The sequence below is a fragment of the Cherax quadricarinatus genome, chromosome 10, assembly GCF_038502225.1.
Source record: "Cherax quadricarinatus isolate ZL_2023a chromosome 10, ASM3850222v1, whole genome shotgun sequence".
In the NCBI taxonomy this organism is placed as follows: domain Eukaryota; kingdom Metazoa; phylum Arthropoda; class Malacostraca; order Decapoda; family Parastacidae; genus Cherax; species Cherax quadricarinatus.
Genome location: NC_091301.1, coordinates 6,243,512 through 6,263,530, shown reverse-complemented (window position 1 = coordinate 6,263,530; position 20,019 = coordinate 6,243,512). Strand labels below are relative to the sequence as shown.

Sequence of the window (20,019 nt, the reverse complement as noted above, 5' to 3'; positions counted from 1 at the left end):
AACCTTGAAGAAATATTGAAGGTGGTCAGTCTCTCTGGATGAGGGACTTAAAGCTTTGAGATCTGTACAGTTATATCTAATATACGGAGGGCTTAAAAAATTACATCATGAACCACTAATTTGGGTAGTTTATTTTTACGGATACCTGTGCATCTGTTAAACAAAAATTATAGGGCTTGTATTGTCACAGGTTCTTTGTCTATGATATAGAATGGTTGGCAGTTTAAAGAAAAGTTTAGTAAGTATTGGAATGGCATCAGCATAGATAACTGTGATATTTCTGTGAATATCTGGTATTAATTTTAGTGTGGCACTGAATATTAACACAATGCAGATCTTAATATACCGCTTTATAAAGTCCTGGGTCAGGTACCCGTCAGTATTCCTCACAGTGATTCTTTGAGGACTACTGAGGGTAGCTGAAGCACGGCATAGCCAGTGAGTGATTTGAAAGATGCAATTAACAAAAGATTTTTATTAGTACAAATTTCACCTATTCGAGGCTTTAGTAAGTCTTGATAAAGCCTCCTGTAAGTGAAACACGGTACTACTCAAGGATGTCTGCTGATGAACGTGTCTCTCTAACCAATTATCGGCCACCCCATAATTCATGTAGATGTTTCACTTACGTCAGGCTTCATCAAGACTTAATATTTTCACGTACGTGAAGCAAACGTACTAATAAAAGTCCCTCTTCTGTCTTTTTAACCCCTAATGTCGACAAGCAGTGGTCGGGGTGGTGGTCTGGGTCCGGTACCGAGAGTCGGGTTCATACGGCCCTAGTGCCGTCGCTGCCCTTTAATCCAATAACAACAACTCTCACGTAGAGTCCATCCGTTGCAACATACATTAACAGAGAATATCTCTTAATCACCGCAGTGCTGTACGAGCCATTCGGCTTTAGCGCTTACTTTGATTGTAGTAATAATAATCATACTAACCAGTAAGTTATCATCTACACCTAGTAATTACATTTGATTACATGACTCATGTAATTTATTTATTTTTTATTAGGACATGATACATAGGTGTACAAAGAAATATAGTGATTGGGTGTACATGCCAAAAGCCCCTTGTATGCAGAGCATTATGGGCAGGAGGAGAGTGATTTCTTGTATAGCTAGCATACATCTACTTAATATTGTCCCCTCAAGGAAGGTTCCTTGATGTTGGTGAGAGGCTCTTGATTTAGGGAATTGGATCTGTGCTCCAGTTCCTCGAATTAAGCCTGAATGCCTTCCACATCCCCCCCCCCCTCAGGCGCTGTATAATCCTCCGGGTTTAGCGCTTCCCCCTTGATTATAATAATAATAATACTTAATATTGTGATCTGATCCTATCTTTAATGTTAATGTAAATAATTCAAGTTTATCTTATTCCCTTATTCCTAGTTCATCTCCTTTTATTGTAACTGCTTTCCACATAGTTAAGTTACTTACTTGTTTTAACTTTTAAGGTTTAAATAATAAGTTATTACAAGGACCCCAATGAAAATAATTCACTTTGACTGTTTTGGGTTATCCTGGGTAATCTGCACATATGCTGCTATGTATAATATTTTATGTAACAGCATTTATGTGTACCTCTACCTGAATAAATTTAATATGTCTCTCTAATACAAGGACCCCAGTGGAAATAAGTCACCGTGATTTTTTTTTTGTGGGGGGAGAGGCAGGTTATCCTAGGTAATTTACACATATGTTACAGTGTATGATAATTTGTATAACACTTTATGTGTACCTATACCTAAGTAAACTTACAAATACAATTTTTATTTCTTTATGCGGTACACAGCTCTGTATGACCCTTGTGGGTTTAATGCTTACTTGTGATTGTAATAATAATTTAGGCGATACAAAATAATGTAGTTTACATGTAACGAAACATTGGTAGGCACAAGAATTAAGCCACTAGTATGCAGTGCATTGTGGGTTGCTTAATACAGGTGTTGCACTATACTAATGCTGATGCACCGTTTTTTTTTTTTTTTTTTTTAATTTTATTACCTAACTTTTGTTGTTTCAGGTGAAATATGTTGAGACAGGAGGAATTTTTGAAACCTCCAGACAATGTTGGATCCGGGACAAAAAAGACATCCAGAAGGTAAGTCATTATGTGGACATGATCTGATTAATGTTACTTACATGTATAGTAATTAATTTTTACAGTTTTGTGTGAAGTAGTGTATGTTTTTCTTTCAGTGTTAAAATTTTGGCAGTCCTAAACCAAAAGTGTACATTTATCCATAGGATGATTTTTAATTCAAAATAAAAACCAATATACTTGTATAAAATTATTTCTTTAAGAGTTCTTGTGTACTTACACAGTTTAAAAGATAAATACTGTATATAAAATATGTTTATCCCACTTTCTTCACCCTCCGTCCCCCACAGCTCCTCCTCTGAGGCAGATAATGGTCACATGTTAATCTGAAAAATTTGACTTCATTATATATATATATAGGTTCATCAGACATTTGACTCATGTATGAAGTGAGACCTTTGTCAGGCTATACAAATGACTGAGCCATGTATGCACTTCATTCACTTAGTATATTATTAGAGAGAGAATAGTAATGCTCTTCCCTTCTCTGATTTAGTAAATGTTAAATATCATATGAGAAAGGGAGTGCAGGTACTGTAATAGGTATACATCCATAATTTAAAGCTCTTTCCTTCTAATTTAGCAAATATTAAATATCTTATAGACAGGAAAGCATCATTGGCACTGCTGAGCTGATGAAGTTAAGCAAGGCCCGTGCCCAGAATATATTCCTCAGCATGATAGAAAAAGCTGTCACTCCTATCTATTTTGTTCAACAGGTATGTTTAATATATTTTTAACTTTAAGTTTTAATTAAATAATAAATATATTAACATATATTAGTAGTAGTATAGTATCTCTCAGTGCATGAAAGACAATTTGACTCAGCTCACTGAGGCAGAGACTGTAAAGTATTAAATGTGTGTTGCATTGGTGAACCAGTTAATGGAATACGATAATGATATTATAAGACTGTTAGAGAAGTGGGGAATCAAAGAATTACTATTGCATAATATATTTTTAAGTCTTCCGGAGCTGAAAAAATCATATAACAATATGTATATGCATGCACTGTATGTAGAAATATGTGACTTTTTACAGTTTAGACAGTGTGAAAATAAGCGATTTATAACCTGTCATAGTCTCACAGGTATCAGTCTAATGCTGTCAACAAAGACTAATATTTTCCATAGAAACCTATAGTGGGCATAATAAGTTTAATTACTGCATATCTCCTTAGGCTCGGTACATTGATCCAGCTATTTATGATGACATAGTCACTGAGAGAGCCTTAACTGGCTTGTGTGGTTATCCACTCTGCTCTAGACAATTCACAGACCAGTTCGGGAAGAGGACTTACATTATCCGCAACAACAAGGTCTATGATATCTCCGAAAGAAGAGTACGTACCATAATTTAAATTATTTTTACATTTGAATTAAATAAATGATCTTTTAGGAACAGGATTTAACATTTCTGGTTTCAGCCTACAGAAGAGGATATCCTCTGTAATGAAACTAGTCAAACTTGGTCTATAATACAAGTTTCTTTTCACGTTATGTGGGTTTTGGGGTTGGTAGTAGTAATGGTGGAAATGGTGGTGTTTGTTGATGGTGGTGTATAGTGGAGTGGAGCGGGTTGAGTGGGATGGAAAGGGCCTTGGGATAATGGTGGTGGAAGAAGAGAAGCTCATGGCTTCATGCTCACATACAGTGCAATCCCCAAAATTGTGGGAGTTATGTTTCCAGAGGTAGCATACCACCAAGTTCCTTTTAATTTTATTATGAAAGTAAAGGTATGGTACTTATTATATGTTGTGGACTTACTGTGCATCCTTCATAGACACATCACTGTAGAAGGCTTGTAAAGAATAACTACTCAGCATATGATAAAATGCACTAAGGTAGTTTTTCTATAAAAAATAGAGTAGGGTATCTGATGTGCCAGTCTCTTATTTGATTTAAAATATGGTAGATACTACATTTATTAAAAAAAAAAGCCAACATACTATTTGTATTCAAATTATTTACTCTTAATATTATTTTAAAATTTCTAATTGATTGTGGATTTTCATTACAGAACTTTTGCAGTGCTGTGTGCTATGAAGCTTCAGAAATTGTACGGAAACAGCTGGCGAGAGACCCTCTTTATCTGCGATATGATGAAAACAAGTTTATTACTGATGTTAAAATTCCTAAAATGAAACGGCTGCAAGGTCTCTCTGGAAAATTTATTGATGTTACAGGTAAGCTATTTTCTTAAAAAAAAAAAAAAAAAATCTTTACACTTGTACAGTATACAGTGGCCCCCTATAAAACAACCCTGAGAAAAAATTCTTAAGTGTGAAGAATATCTTAAATGAATTACATTTTCCCATAATATTCCATAACTAAATCCTATCACTTTTTTTCAATGAAATTTGGAAAGATAAGTACTGTATTCACCAGAGATGGATCCCTTGGTTAATAGAATCATAGTAGTGTTTTACTCTGTGTAAAACACTAAAAATGCAAAAAAAAAAAAAAAAAATAATCAAAATATTTTGTTCAGTCTAATGGATGTACGTATATTACATTCCAGACCTAACAGTTCTCACCCCTTGCACCCATTTTGTTTGATGAAATACATGTAATGTATACATTCTCAATCATACAGCAGCAAAATTAATACCATTGTGCAAGGCAGAGTTGCCAGACAGACAGCTAACTGTCAGATGACTCACAGCCTCGACATAGTGACACCACATTAATTCTGCTAGAGAGACATTATTACTATATTAAAATTTTTTCCCAGATATTTCAGTGTTAGACTAAACTTTCTGAAAAGGAAAGCAGTGGGTTGAATGAATACCATACAGTATCTTCCATTTTTTTTTTTTAATGGAAGTCATGGGATGCAGTTGATTTAGTTGGGTGACCAAAATACAACATGAACATCCCAGTGTAGTACATTTTTTTTTATTCCTTCAATATGAGTGCCTTCATGCTGGTGAAAGGCTCTTTATTTGAGCTATCTTCTCCTTACTCAGATGAAACCTGATTAACTTTCATTTTCCCAGTGCTGTGTAGCCCTTACAGGTTTAATGCTTATTCCATGATGATGATAATAATAATAATATTTACACCCAAGGTACAACACTTAAACACTTTATTTAGTGTTTACATCTTTTCTTTCTACCATCCCATCAAGTGGGGAGGGTGGGGGAACCTTGATGCTGGTGAAGATCTTTTGATCCAAGGAATTTAAACTACCCTCCACTTCTTCAGATCAAACCTGATTACCTCCCATTTCCGTAGGTGCTGTATGACTCTCCAGAGTTTATCACTCCCCCCTGAATAAACGATAATCATTCCTATCATTTGCTCTTACCACCTTGGTGAACCAATCAGGACTTTGACATTTATGCCTGTACAAGTGTCCATCTCTTCTTTAATTTATATTTTCATAGCTCATTTCATTAAACTCTCACAAACCTTTGATGAGGTCCAAAAGTCTACTCCCGGAGCCCAGCCATGGACCAGGCTCATCTGGTGCTAATCTGCTTAACCAGGCTGTTGCTGTTCAGAGCTGTCTATTCAGCTCATACAAATCTGTTCATATCCTAGTCTATCCATCTCGTAGAAATCTGTTCACATCCCAGCATATCCAACTCACAAATTTATTTGTATTCCAGTGTAACATAAATCTGCTCATACAACAGTCTATCCAGTTCACACAAATATGTTGTGACTGCTTTACTACAATGGTATTTACTGTATAAATTATTTTATTTATTAACACATCGGCCGATTCCCACCAAGGCAGGGTGGCCCGAAAAAGAGAAATTTCATCATCATTCACTCCATCACTGTCTTGCCAGAGGGGTGCTTTACACTACAGTTATAAAACTGTATAAATAATTTACTGTAATTTATTCTAGGAGGATTGCAAACCCTGGAGGAGGAAATGAAATCATTTACATCAGTTTCTCAGCTTGCTGAAGAGACCTTAGTCACATGTTCAGAAAATACAGTGATTGATGATGAAAGCAAGTTGGAGGGCAAGTCAGAAAACCAGTCAGAAAGCAAGCTAGAAAGCAACCCAGAAAGCAAATCAGAAAGAAAACTACAAAGCAAATCAGAAAGCAAGCCAGGAAGCAAACTAGAAAGCAACCCAGAAAGCAAACCGGAAAGCAGGCAAGAAAGCAAGCCAGAAAACAAATCAGAAAGCAGGCAAGAAAGCAAGCCAGAAAGCAGATCAGAATGCAAACCAGGAAGGAAGCCACAAAGTCATAAAAATGAAAAAGGGCACATAAATAAAGATCAACAAGAAGCTGGTATTGACATAAATGGAAATATGGAAGCCAAATTAGAGCCTCTTTCTTCTGTCCATGAAGTAAGTCACTTCAGTACATGTCTGTTCATCTCTTTTTGCTCTCATAGATCTTAATTTTTTAACCAAGAGAAAGTGATCCCAAGAAGTCAGCACATTTACGATCATTCATTCAATAGCTGTCTTTACAGAAATTCACAGAATCAGAAATCAAATGACCTTTTACTGTGTAGTAAATGCAACATCTGTGACTTGCAGGGAAGCAGCATAAATTACATAAATGCTGCAGTTATGGATTTATTATTAAAGATTATGCTTATGGCACATGAGTAAAGTAATGCTAAAGGGTAAAGATTAAAGTGTTCTTATAACTGTGTTAAGAAATGTAAAATATAAGACTGCAAATGAAGTATAATGCAGTCCTTTATTGATAACATTTTGCCCACTGTGTGGGTGAAACATTGTCAGCATAGGATTGCATTATACAGCATATATTTTTAGTGGTATTTGATGCCATTTCCCTCCATTGAGTGGAAAGAAAACAGTATTTGCTAGTTAAATAGACCAAATTTTAATGGCAGGTTGTTATTCTAGTAGCATTTCAGTGAACCCGAACATTGAAAGTAAGTTGTCATGCTTTAAGATGTAATTTTGGAACATGCCAGGAGTGTTTGTATTTTCAAGTCTTCCCACTGAATGTGTCCCACAGCTCTTATATTGCATTTCTTCTTTATACATTAAATCTTAATGAAATCCCATCCCTTATAATTACAGTGGTACCTCGGTATACGTCCGCTTTTGAATAAGTCCAACTTGGTATACGTCCTGTTTGGACGTGAAAATTTTTGCTTGGTGTATGATCTTTGTTTGGAATACGACATGCGTGCTATAACTTGTATGGGTCAGTAGGAGTCACAACACCACGCGCTACACTGCGGCCCAGAGCCATATTATTACCATCAACATATCTTGTTCACTGAATTTAATCGTTTCTAACAACTACCTTTAGATGCCATCATAAACGAAGGGAGAAGTAATGAATAATTCATGTTGAGAATTGTAAACAAAAACGGAGTGACTAGGCCAAACACAGATTCATGCACGTTTTCTTTGGTGCTGGACCAGAGACAACGTAATGTTTTCCCTCCGCCTGGCATATAAACATAGCGTGTTTATATGCTATGTAACGTGTTTCTTTATAATTTTGAAGAAAATATCATAGATGGATTAATGAAAATGTCTATATTAACGTAAAAGAAGACATTTAATGTGCCCAAGAGTGACTGTTATTATGTACTATTAGCAAAGTAAAGTCAGGTTAAATTTGCATTTATTTCATCTAATTCTTTTGTATTTATATAAGTATTTTAATATTAAGCAGTGTTTAAATTACATATTTTAGTATTAAGCAGTGTTTAAATTACATATTTTAGTATTAAGCAGTGTTTAAATTATTTTATACAACCCCATCAATGTATAATATGCCAGTAACAATAGGATTTTTTTCATGGGAACAGATTAATCATTTTCCCTATACAGTGGTCCCTCGCTTTTCGTAGTTCTCGGCAATCGTAAATATCGCCAATCATAGGGGTATTTTCGTATAAACATGGACTCGCTTTTCATAGGTTGACTCGCGAATAGTAGTTTGTCCAGGACACTTACGCACAGTGTGAGCCCGGGAGACCTCCCTACCCAGCCAGTGTGGCATTGTTTACCAGTGAGTGAAGGTCCCCTCAAGTGCTCCTACGAAATATTTCATAATATTCCACTCATTTTAGTGCTTGCAAGTACTAAATAAGCTACCATGGCTCCAAAGAAAGCTCCTAGTGCCAAGCCTGTGGTAAAGAAGGTGAGAAATATGTACAGTGACAAAGTCTTGTACCATTTTAGGGAAGTGTTAAAGAGACGCCAGAAACAGAGCTCTCTCCACAGTTACTTTGCAAGACAGGACTAGAGTGACTCTCAAGGTGGTCCTAGTGGCATTAAGAAACAGAGAAGAGAAGCAACCCCAGAGAAGCAATTGATACCTGAGGTGTTGCTGGAAGGGGATTCCCCTTCCAAACTGTTAACAATCCAATCTCTCTCCTCCTCCAGTCTCCCATACACTAAGAAGAATCTCCAATAAAGGTAAGTGTTATGCTGTTAATGTTTCATTCATCATTTGCCATTGTATTGTTTATGTACTACATGTATATTTCATGTAAAAAATTTTTTTGTTTTAATACTTCTGAGTGTCAGAAACGGATTAATTGTATTTACATTATTTCTTATGGGGAAAATTGATTCGCAAATCGTAAATTTCGTTTATAGTAGCTCCTCCAGGAACGGATTAATTACGAGAAATGAGGGACCACTGTATTTCTAATGGGAAAATTTGTTTGGTATATGTCCTGTTTGGTATAAGTCCAAGGTCCTGGAACGGATTAAGGACATATACCGAGGTACCACTGTACCTGATATGTAAAATGTAATTTTTATGAGTTTACAGTGTTTGTAAAGATTCCAATAATCACCATATACCATAATCACAGAAGTGATTATGGTATTTTCTCATGTTTACGTGCTGTATATTTATGATATTGTCTGATACTGACTGTTTTATGTTCACTCAGGTAGAGATGGCATTAAGAGAGTGGATGTCTTTCGACTCATTACGTGAGGTGTTAGGAGACCAGTATGTGCGAGGGATGTTGGAGCACATTGGTCGTAATTGGGAAAATTATGACACAACTTTAGGTTAGTAGCAATATTATATTATATTATCACACTGGCCAATTCCCACCAAGGCAGGGTGGCCCGAAAAAGAAAAACTTTCACCATCATTCACTCTATCACTGTCTTGCCAGAAGGGTGCTTTACACTACAGTTTTTAAACTGCAACATTAACACCCCTCCTTCAGAGTGCAGGCACTGTACTTCCCATCTCCAGGACTCAAGTCCGGCCTGCTGGTTTCCCTGAACCCCTTCATAAATGTTACTTTGTTCGTACTCCAACAGCACGTCAATGTATTTATTTATCAGTGTTAGTGCAATTTAAAGGAGGGGTCTGGGATAGTGGCTGTTTGGAGTGACATCTGAACTGTCGTATCTAGGCGCCTATGCAAAGACATTGATCATGTGTGAATGATGTAAAAGTGTTCTTTCTTTTTTTGGGCCACCCTGCCTTGGTGAGAGATGGCCAAAGTGTTGAAAAAATCAATATGCGTTGGTAACATATAAATCCTCTGGAGAGAGAGAGAGAGATATCTGAATGTAGATATAGAGGTCTCTATGTATAAATATATACACCTATCATCCGACTTACGACCAAGCTTGGTTCCGACCAACCGGTCATAAGTCGAACCTTTGAAAATTGCCGACATACAGTGGACCCCCGCATAACGATGGCATCGCATAGCGATTTTTCCGCATAACGATTACTTTTATCGCAAAATTTTTGCCCCGCATACCGATTAAAAACCCGCATACCGATTTTCGTCCGAGACGCGTCCAATGTGCCCTCAGCCAGCCTCACATGTGCCGCTCCGTCCCATTGTTTACCAGCCAGCCTCCGCGGTAACATCCAAGCATACACTCGGAATATTTCGTATTATTACAGTATTTTCGGTGCTGTTTCTGGAAAATAAGTGACCATGGGCCCCAAGAAAGCTTCTAGTGCCAACCCTGTGGTAAAAAGGGTGAGAATTAGTATGGAAATTAAGAAAGATTTTGAAGGGTTTGGGGCTAACCCTGAGAAGCCTATGCCAGTTGTGGAATCCATTGTGCCTACTTCAAAGATTAAGGAAATGTGTGCACAGTGGGTTGAACTGCAAACCTTTATAGATGAAAATCACCCTGACACAGCTGTTGCAAGCCGTGCTGGTGACTATTTCAATGACAATGTTGTGGCCCATTTTAGACAAATCGTAAAGGAACGGGAGGTACAGAGCTCTATGGACAGATTTGTTGTGCGACAGAGGTCCAGTGACTCTCAAGCTGGTCCTAGTGGCATTAAAAGAAGAAGGGAAGTAACCCCGGAAAAGGACTTGCTACCTCAAGTCCTAATGGAAGGGGATTCCCCTTCTAAACAGTAAGAAGATAATGCTCTCCCCTCCTCCCATCCCATCAATCATCACCAGATCTTCAATAAAAGTAAGTGTCATTTAATTGTGCATGCCTTTTTCAGTTTGTGTGTATTAAAATTAACATTTCATGTGGTAAAAAAAATTTTTTTTCATACTTTTGGGCGTCTTGCACGGATTAATTTGATTTCCATTATTTCTTATGGGGAAAATTCATTCGCATAACGATTATTTCGCATAACGATGAGCCCTCTTGCACGGATTAAAATCGTTAACCGGGGGTCCACTGTATTGGGTAGGGCATAATGTCAAAACTTTCCTATATAAACTACCTACATAATACTATAATGTAATGTACAATCATTATTTCATTCTTTTTACCATAATTTACTTCTATTGTTGTATTTTAATTATTTATGTACTGTATATAATGTATACATGATAGTGATATGTATTGTAAATTTTACATCGCATACAGTATCATATGTTACTATTATCTTTATGTATTGTCGACACAGTGGAATGGGAGAATACCACTGGTAGTGTCATCCTGCCGGAATGTTGTGTAACCTATACCCTAAGTAAAGAGAAACAACTCTGGAACATGTGTAATACGTATCCAGCTGGCTGGCTGGGTGGCCGGGTCTGTGGTTGGCCGGGTGGGTGGCTGGCTGGCTGGCTGGATGGGTGGGTGGCTGGATGATGGGTGGGTGGCTGGGTGGGTGGCTGGATGGGTGGGTGGGTGGCTGGATGGGTGGGTAGTTGGCTGACTGGCTGACAGAATGTGGCTGTCTCTGTATCTCTGTATCTCTCTCTCTCTCTCTCTCTCTCTCAGGTACACGTAAGTCAAGTTATCATACATATTATAAATTACCTAGGATAACCCAAAAAATCCAGACAAAGTGCTATACAGTGGATCTGTGCTCCAGTGCCCTAAATTAATAATAATATTAATAATCATTATTATTACAATAATACATATGTACTATTATTATTATTGTTATTATTAAGCTATAATAATCGTGTCCACTCATTACCTATCTTAAAATATCTGTAGTTTTAATGTAGAGAGAGAGGTGAGTAAACAAGATTAAATGAATAAATGAGAGAGAGAATGAGAATGTAGAATGTTCACGAGTTACGTAAACAAACATTGTTGTTGTTGTTACCAGCCCCGACACGAATGGTTCCTGTTCACTGTCAAGCCGACCAGAAAAACATCTCATATTTGTTAATTTATATGTTATGTAGCATGTTTATTATATAATTTTGAAAAAAATCATAGATGGATTAAGCAAAATGTCTATATTAACGTTTTATACACATTTAATGCTCCTCAGTGATTATTATTGTTATTATCATTATTAATATGGCATCTTTAAGACCAAGTACACTCTTAATGAGTGGCTCTGAGACAGACAAGCAGACAAAGACAGACACACAGGTAGACAGAAAGACAGACACACAGGTAGACAGACAGAAAGACAGACACAGGTAGACAAAGACACACAGGTAGACAAAGACAGACACAGGTAGACAGAAAGACACACAGGTAGACAGACAGAAAGACAGACACACAGGTAGACAGACAGAAAGACAGACACACAGGTAGACAGACAGAAAGACAGACACACAGGTAGACACAGACAGACACAGGTAGACATAAAGACAGACACAGGTAGACAAAGACACAGGCAGACAAAGACACACAGGTAGACAGAAAGACAGACACACAGGTAGACAGAAAGACAGACACACTAGTAGACAGACAGATAAACAGGCAGACAGATACAGACAGGTTTATGTGCAACAGTGAAAACGAATGGAGAGTTTGAGAGTAAGAGCCTTTCTTGCCACAATCTCCAGTGCAAAATTCAGACTTCATCTTAGGGGCCATGGTGAAATTTACTGTCCAGTTAGTACAGTTAATACAGTATGATGCTGCTGATAGGACAGGGTTACTCAAATTGATGCTGCCTGCATGACGCATTGCCGCCGCAAGTGTTGTCAAATATTGTACAGTGGTGTGCATCAGCCAGCCCAGCCCAGCTGCCAGATGCACGGTCGTAAGTCGAGTGGACGTATGTCGAGCAGGTCGTAAGTCTGATGGTAGGTGTATATGTACGGTGGACCCTCAGTTATCGGCCGTTCCAGATATTGGCCAATTCAGTTTTCTCCCACCTTTTTGGCCAAAATTGTATCCTGGTTATAGGCCATTATTTCGGAGATCGGCCATATTGGAGGCGTCTACCCGCGCTCCACCGCATTCATGAGTCAATCTGGGTGTCTCTGGGTGAGTGAGGAAGCCCCCACGCATTCATCCAAACATTTTGCTATAATCCATTGTTTTTTGTGGTTATTGATTGAGTGCAACTGCAAAATAAGCAACCATGGGCCCAAAGAAAGTTCCTAGTAAAGTTCCTTTGGTAAAAAAAAGTGAGAAACATGATAGAATTCAAGGCAGGCAGGCATAGAGGCAAGGAGTGTAGCAGGCATGCAGGGAGTGTAGCAGGCATGCAGGGAGTGTAGCAGGCATGCAGGGAGTGTAGCAGGCATGCAGGGAGTGTAGCAGGCATGCAGGGAGTGTAGCAGGCATGCAGGGAGTGTAGCAGGCATGCAGGGAGTGTATAAGGCATATAGGGAGTGTAGCAGTCAGGCAGGGAGTGTAGCAGGCATGCAGGGAGTGTAGCAGGCAGGGAGGGAGTGTAGCAAGGAGGCAGGGAGTGTAGCAGGGAGGCAGGAAATGTAGTAGGGAGGCAGGGTGTAGCAGGGAGTGTAGGAGGAAGGCAGGGAGTGTAGCAGGCAGGCAGTGTATGTAGAGGGGAGGCAGGAAGTATAGCATGGAGGAAGGGAGTGTAGCAGGGAAACAGGGAGTGTGGAAGGGAGTGTAGCAGGCAGGGAGGGAGTGTAGCAGGTAGTGGACAGTTTTTTGTGCTACAGGGGTGCAGTGACGCAAGCTGGTCCTAGTGGCAGTAAAAGACAGAAGGGAAGTAACCCCTCTTCGCCTTCTTCCATATGCCAACAAGAGTCTTCAATAAAGGTATGTAATGTAGTAAAATTAGTGCTTTATATTTCTTTCTCATTGTTTTGTGTATGTAAAACTATAGTTAATCTTTGAAAAATGTATTTTTTGTTAATATTTTTGGGTGTCTGGAATGGATTAATTTTTTTTTATTATTATTATTATCACACTGGCCGATTCCCACCAAGGCAGGGTGGCCCGAAAAAAAAAAAACTTTCACCATCATTCACTCCATCACTGTCTTGTCAGAAGGGTGTTTTACACTACAGTTTTTAAACTGCAACATTTACACCCCTCCTTCAGAGTGCAGGCACTGTACTTCCCATCTCCAGGACTCATGTCCGGCCTGCCGGTTTCCCTGAACCCCTTCATAAATGTTACTTTGCTCACACTCCAACAGCACGTCAAGTATTAAAAACCATTTGTGTCCATTCACTCCTATCAAACATGCTCACGCATGGATTAATTGTATTACATTAATTCTTATGGGAAATATTATTTCGGATTTAGGCCGACCTTCTGGAACGGATTGCGGCCAATAACCGAGGGTCCACTGTACTGTGTTTCCTCTACCTTGATAATCTTAGGCTCATTTTATGCCATTTTATCTTTAGTATTTCTCTCTCCAATCCCAAGGCAAGTTGAAAACTTGCTTTGGGATTGGAGAGAGAAAATTAATGATACAGCTATTATGCCAATATTTATATTTTTAGGTCTGAGTTTGGGAGTGGAAGCCAAAGCCAAATATATCACTATCTGCCGCAAGCTGGATTACGAGGAGAGGATGTGCGAAGCAGAGCTACTGAGGACTGAATGTGTTGTTGCAGACTACAAACCCAAATGTCCATTACCTGATTACCAGCAGCTGCAGAAGGATGCAAAGCAACTACAAATGAAGGTACAATCTTGTGTGTCAATGAGTTTTGGTCTTTTAAAACATATAGGTGTCCCCTTGCTTTATGAGATTGAAACATTCCAGTCCCATCAGTGGCTCCAGTAATTTTGATCAGGTCTTTCTTTCTTTCTGTCAACACACTGGCCATATCCCACTGAGGCGGGGTGGCCCATAAGGAAAAACGAAAATTTCTCCTTTTACATTTAGTAATATATACAGGAGAAGGGGTTACTAGCCCCTTGCTCCTGGCATTTTAGTTGCCTCTTACAACACGCATGGCTTACGGAGGAAGAATTCTGATCCACTTCCCCATGGAGATAAGAGGAAATAGACAAGAACAAGAACTAGAAAGAAAATAGAAGAAAACCCAGAGAGGTATGTATTTACAGTGGAACCTCAAAATCGAACTGCTCCCAACACAACCAATTATGTAAGTGTATTTTTGTAAGTGCTTTTATAAGTGTATTTTTAAGGGTCTGAAATGGACTAATCTAATTTACATTATTCCTGATGGGAATAAATTCATTCGGTAAAGGCATTCGAACAGACTTCTGGACCGAAGAAAGTTCGATATTTGAGGTTCCACTGTATATGCTTGTACATGTATGTGCAGTGTGACCTAAGTGTAAGTAGAAGTAGCAAGACGTACCTGAAATCTTGCATGTTTATGAAACAGAAAAAAAAGACACCAGCAATCCTACCATCATGTACAACAATTACAGGCTTTCGTTTTACTCTCACTTGGCAGGAAGGTAGTACCTCCCTGGGCAGTTGCTGTCTACCAACCTACTACCTAGGTTTTGATCAGGTCATCAACACATTTCTTCATCACTGTAATTTTCCTTACTTTTTTTGTGAACCACACTGATCGCATCAGAGTGAATTTGTCATGTGGTAGGAAGCAAGGGTAAGGCTGTCCAGGTAAGGGTTAAAGGGAAGATATAATGGAGGTTTTGAGTGCCAGGAGCTTGAGCATCCAGCAGGCTTGTGTGTGTTAAGTCAGAGTGAATGGAGACAAGTGGTTTTTAATACACAAATAATCCCCACTTAGGACAGGGAAAGTACTCTAATGATGTTTTGGTCCAACTTGGACCATTGGAAAGTCACAATGAAGTGAGAAGGGAAGAAGACAAGAATATATATGAAAGGAGGTGAGGACGAAGAGAGAGAGAGAATGGTGCAAGTTGAACTGAAACATCGTCATCATTTTCCTTCTCCTAAGTATGGGCTATTTGCGTATTGTTCCAGCCAACGTACTGTGATTAATTTATTCTCCAAGTGGTTTTAATGGTTACACATGCTGGTGGAATGTGAGCCAGGTAACATTTATGAAGGGATTAGGAGTAACTGGTTAGCTGGTTTTGAGTCCAGGCAGTGGGAAATACAGTGACTGCACTCCGGAGGAGGAGGGACATGGGAAATGTTACAGTTTCGAGGATTATTTGAATTGTGATATCTCTACACTTCTGGAAAGACAGCTGTTGAATGAATGATGGTGACTCCTTTTTTAGGGGACACCCTACCTATTACCAGTAATACGTACTATAATGGGAAAGTGCTAAACCCGTAGAGATTATAAGGTGCCTGTGGAAGGGGGGTGGAGATGGAAGGCATTCAGGCTTAATTCAGGGAATTGGAGCACAGAGCAAAAGCCCCTCACCAGCATCGAGGAACCTCCCTTGAGGGAATTACCAATAATAGAAGTACAGTAGCCACACATATAAATATATAATTAACATCTAAGTCTATTACTGTAGTATCAAATTTTAGATTGACTCAGGCCACCAAGTTAAAGAAAAATAATTAATGAGAAATGTTAATGAAGAGTTAGTCAGCCTTATTTTTATTATAGATCTATTTGTGACATGATAAAGTCCACTGTTTGAGTGAAACATTGTCAATAAAGGATTGCACTATAATGCATTTGTCTCCTTGTCCACTGTATGACCTATACTGACATGTTGTATTTAATACAAGGGTAATAATTTCATGGAGAAAAGCACCTACTCAAAATGTATGATTGTATAAAATGACTTTCTGTTTAGGTTGTATCATTTCTTGGAGGAAGTGATCAGTACGAGCAAGAGGAGGAGGCGGCAGCACACAAGAAAAACAAGAAAGGAAAAGTCAAGAAAACAGATGAACAAGATGACTCACATGTAGTACTTCCTTTCATTGATAATTACTCTCAGCTTTCTTGGCGTCAATACATTGTGGAAGAAAAAATTAAAGCATAGTAAGTAACTCAAAATAGCACTGGTTCCCAGTGTTTGAAATCATAACACCAGTGGGGGGGTTACTGAAGATTTTATTTTCAGATTTTGCAGTAGTTAAAATATTTTCAGTGGTGACAGAAATACATCATTTTTAGTACCTGCCAAGACAGGGTTATCCAGAGAAGGCACATTCATCATCATCTGTTCAATCCTTGTCTTTCCAGAAATGTGCTGACATCACAATCAGATTACCCTCTGACTGCAACATCCTCATCCCTACTTCAGGGTGTAGGCACTGCTTGAAGGGTCTTTGAATTGTGATATATGTGCACTGCTGGGAAGGCAGCTATTAAGTGAATGATTGTGGATTTGTTACCTGTTTTTGTGGGATCACTCTACCATGGTGGGAGATAGCTGGTGTATTATTGACAATGGTGAGATTGACTTTGCTCTCCACAATGCAAGTGTATCTTTACTAAAATTCTTTTTATATGTCAGCTTACAACAGATTATCAGTGTGACATATCTAAATGGTCTGGAAGTTCACCGCCTGCTGAAGGCCCTTATTGCAACATTTGATTTGACTCCAAAAAACATCTCCTTTAAACCTAAACAGTGGCGACTCATCACCATTATCCTGCTTAAAATGTAAGCACCCAGTTGAGTTTTTATTAGCATAAATACTTGAGAGTTGAAGGAAGAAATAGAGAGATTATTGTACCTCAGATTTTGCCCCAAGAAAGCAGTTAAGTTTTGATATGTCAGATATTGATTTATTTTGCAGCAAAACTAACCTAAAAGTTTATCCTAACCTTACAAATATTTAGAAAAAGTGGATTTAAGAATTTAGTACTAGCATTGCACAGCAGAGGTTTGTGGCCATAGATGAGTATAGATGGAACGAGGAATGACGGGGGTTAAGAGTTGAGAGGGAGGAAGGGTTAGTGTATGAAAGGTTTCTAACAATGTAAAAATTATATAAAGAAGGTAGACTATATGAATAGAAGGGAGAGGTTAAACGAGTAGTGACAGAGTGCAAAAGGAGAGCATACAAGAGAATGGGTGAGTCTTTATCAGTAATTAATGTTAAGAGAACACTTTGGCAGATAAATTAGTGGAGAATGTCCAAGAAGCCATTGGAAATAGCAGTTATGAAAGGTAAAATGTTAAGTGGAGAGGCAAAGGTACTGGTAAGACAGAGTGAATATTTTATGTTGTAGCTAATTGTTGCTGATGAAATGAAGGCTATTATTTCATGTAAAGGGCAGGGAGGACTAATATCAATTAGGAATAGGGAAGAACCAGAACTGAGGATAGAGGGTGACAGTACAAAAAGAGGGTAAATCAGCTGAGATTGATGGAATTAAGTTTGAGATGCTGAAAACGGATGAGGGTAGTCTTTTAGTGGCTGGTGCATTTGTTTAACGTTTTCACAAATAAGCTGTACTTGGGAGAGGAACCTTATGCCAAAATTTTGGTTTGTCCTGGACATTTGTTGTCATAAGGTTCCTTTCTTAAGTGTGGGTATTGTGACTGGCATTTTAGTCTTTAGTGTATGTTTGTATGAAAGAAAGAAAAAAAAGGTACCCGAAGAGTAGCAGAAAAGCATGCATACTAGTTCCCTTATTCATGGACAGGAGTGATGGACAATTGATTTGATATTTTATCTAACCAAGCCTGTGTGGTATTGGGATCTCCTTTATGAAGTAAGCTGAGCAATATTTGCAGCTACCCCCCATAGAAATCTTGTGTATACTCTGGGGCTGTCAGTCTAATTGTAGATTTGCATTTGCCAAGAGATCAGTTCAATCCCAAGTACACTGGTACAATATGTGGAGTTTGCATAATTACTGTCAAAAGAGTTGCATATTTGGAAGTACTATATGATGTCTTATTTTTGGAAGTACTGTTATATATATGATAGTAAACCAATAACAGTATCTGAGCTGGCAAAAAGAGTTGGTTAATCCTTTTGTTGTGTGCTCAAGTTTTTTAGGCTTGTTTCCCATAAGTATGTTCTGCTTATGTAGCCTAAATCTCCAGCTAAATGGCTTAGATTTAGTGAAAACAAAATGTTACTGAGGGAAAGTTTCAGAATCAGAATGCTTTTGACAGCATTGATCTGCATCCTCTTTACATGTATTGATTTTTAAGAGTAAGCACTGCATTCCTTGGTACTTAGTGAAAAACATTATTTGCATAGCCATGAATTAAGTAGTTGTCTCTTAACAGGTTTTTCTTATGTATTTATCTTAGGTTTGGCACTTGGCCTGATTATATTATTATTATTTATATGTACTTATCACATATTTCTTCAACAGGTTAACAGTAAGATATCCTGTAATCTTAGAGGCATTGAAGAGCACAGATGCAGTCAACATTCAAAAGATGGTCCTCTCCACTTTTGGTCTCGACTTGGATTACTGCGACCGTATTCTATCTTATTTAACAGAAATAAACTATATTATGTGCAAAAATTTAAAAAAAGAAGGGAGCATCCAGATCCAACAAGATGAATTGTACCCAAACAATGGAATAATAATCCAAGGGGAGTGTAATGTGGACAAAGCTGATAGTCATGACACCAGCACAAGCAATGCACCAAGCCAGGGTAAGCATAGCTTGGACCAAGTTCCAATCACTACAGCAAACCAAGCAGTATGCAGTTTGAACCAAGTTAGTACTCTTGAAACAAACACTGACTTCGAAAGTGCAGCTCAGCAAGACCATGAAGATGTTAGTAGCAGTAAGCAAGAGAACCTATCAAATAATCATCAGGTGACATTGGAAAGTTTTAATTTTAAAGAAAATTGCACAGATGCTGAGGAACTTGACTGAAAAGAAATTTTTTAGCATGTTGCCTCTGACTAACAACAATGTATTGTTTTCCACCCTGCATTTGCTTTCTTCAGCTGCTATGTCAGTTTGCCTTGAGACATCATGGCAAGACTAGGTAAGGGGTAATGTCTAGTCTAAATAGGGAAATATTTTGTTATACAGTAAGACAATGTTGGATTAATTCATGGTATGTAGACATTATTGCTTTGCATACAATAATTTTGTGCATTAAATTCAATGGGGTTGCAGTACTGCAAGTAGTGGGGTGTGAAAAGTAGGGTTAGTGAGAATACACAATTGAAATCATGGTGCAATAGGTTATTTTTTATTACAGTACTGTACCACCAGCACACACATCACATAAATGCAGAATTAAGTTACTGTAATGAACATCTGCATGCCTAATGCAAACCCTTGAAATTTACATTCAGGTAAGACTGTACACATTCTAGCAACCTTAACAGTCTAACAGCTTAACTGAGTGAAATTACTGATGCTGTAGGTTATTCTCAAATGCTTTCATTTCTACTTTTAGTGGGCATATTCCTCTAACAGCTACACATATATAAGGTTTCTTGATCAAAAGGTACTTGGCCAACAGCATTACTGTATAACAGTATATGGCACTGT

The 20,019-nt window shown here is 38.2% G+C and overlaps 1 protein-coding gene across 1 annotated transcript; it reads left to right on the top strand.

Moving 5' to 3' along the window:
• Positions 1-805: 805 nt before the first annotated feature.
• LOC128687930 (putative RNA polymerase II subunit B1 CTD phosphatase rpap2) lies at positions 806-19,730 on the top strand. The gene is made up of 11 exons (XM_053775549.2): positions 806-943; positions 2,026-2,103; positions 2,708-2,822; positions 3,284-3,445; positions 4,123-4,288; positions 5,963-6,417; positions 8,970-9,093; positions 14,154-14,338; positions 16,381-16,571; positions 17,050-17,199; positions 18,873-19,730. The coding sequence occupies exons 2-11, from the start codon at positions 2,033-2,035 to the stop codon at positions 19,387-19,389; spliced, it is 2,136 nt and encodes a 711-aa protein (XP_053631524.2). The 5' UTR covers positions 806-943; positions 2,026-2,032; the 3' UTR covers positions 19,390-19,730.
• Positions 19,731-20,019: the final 289 nt, after the last annotated feature.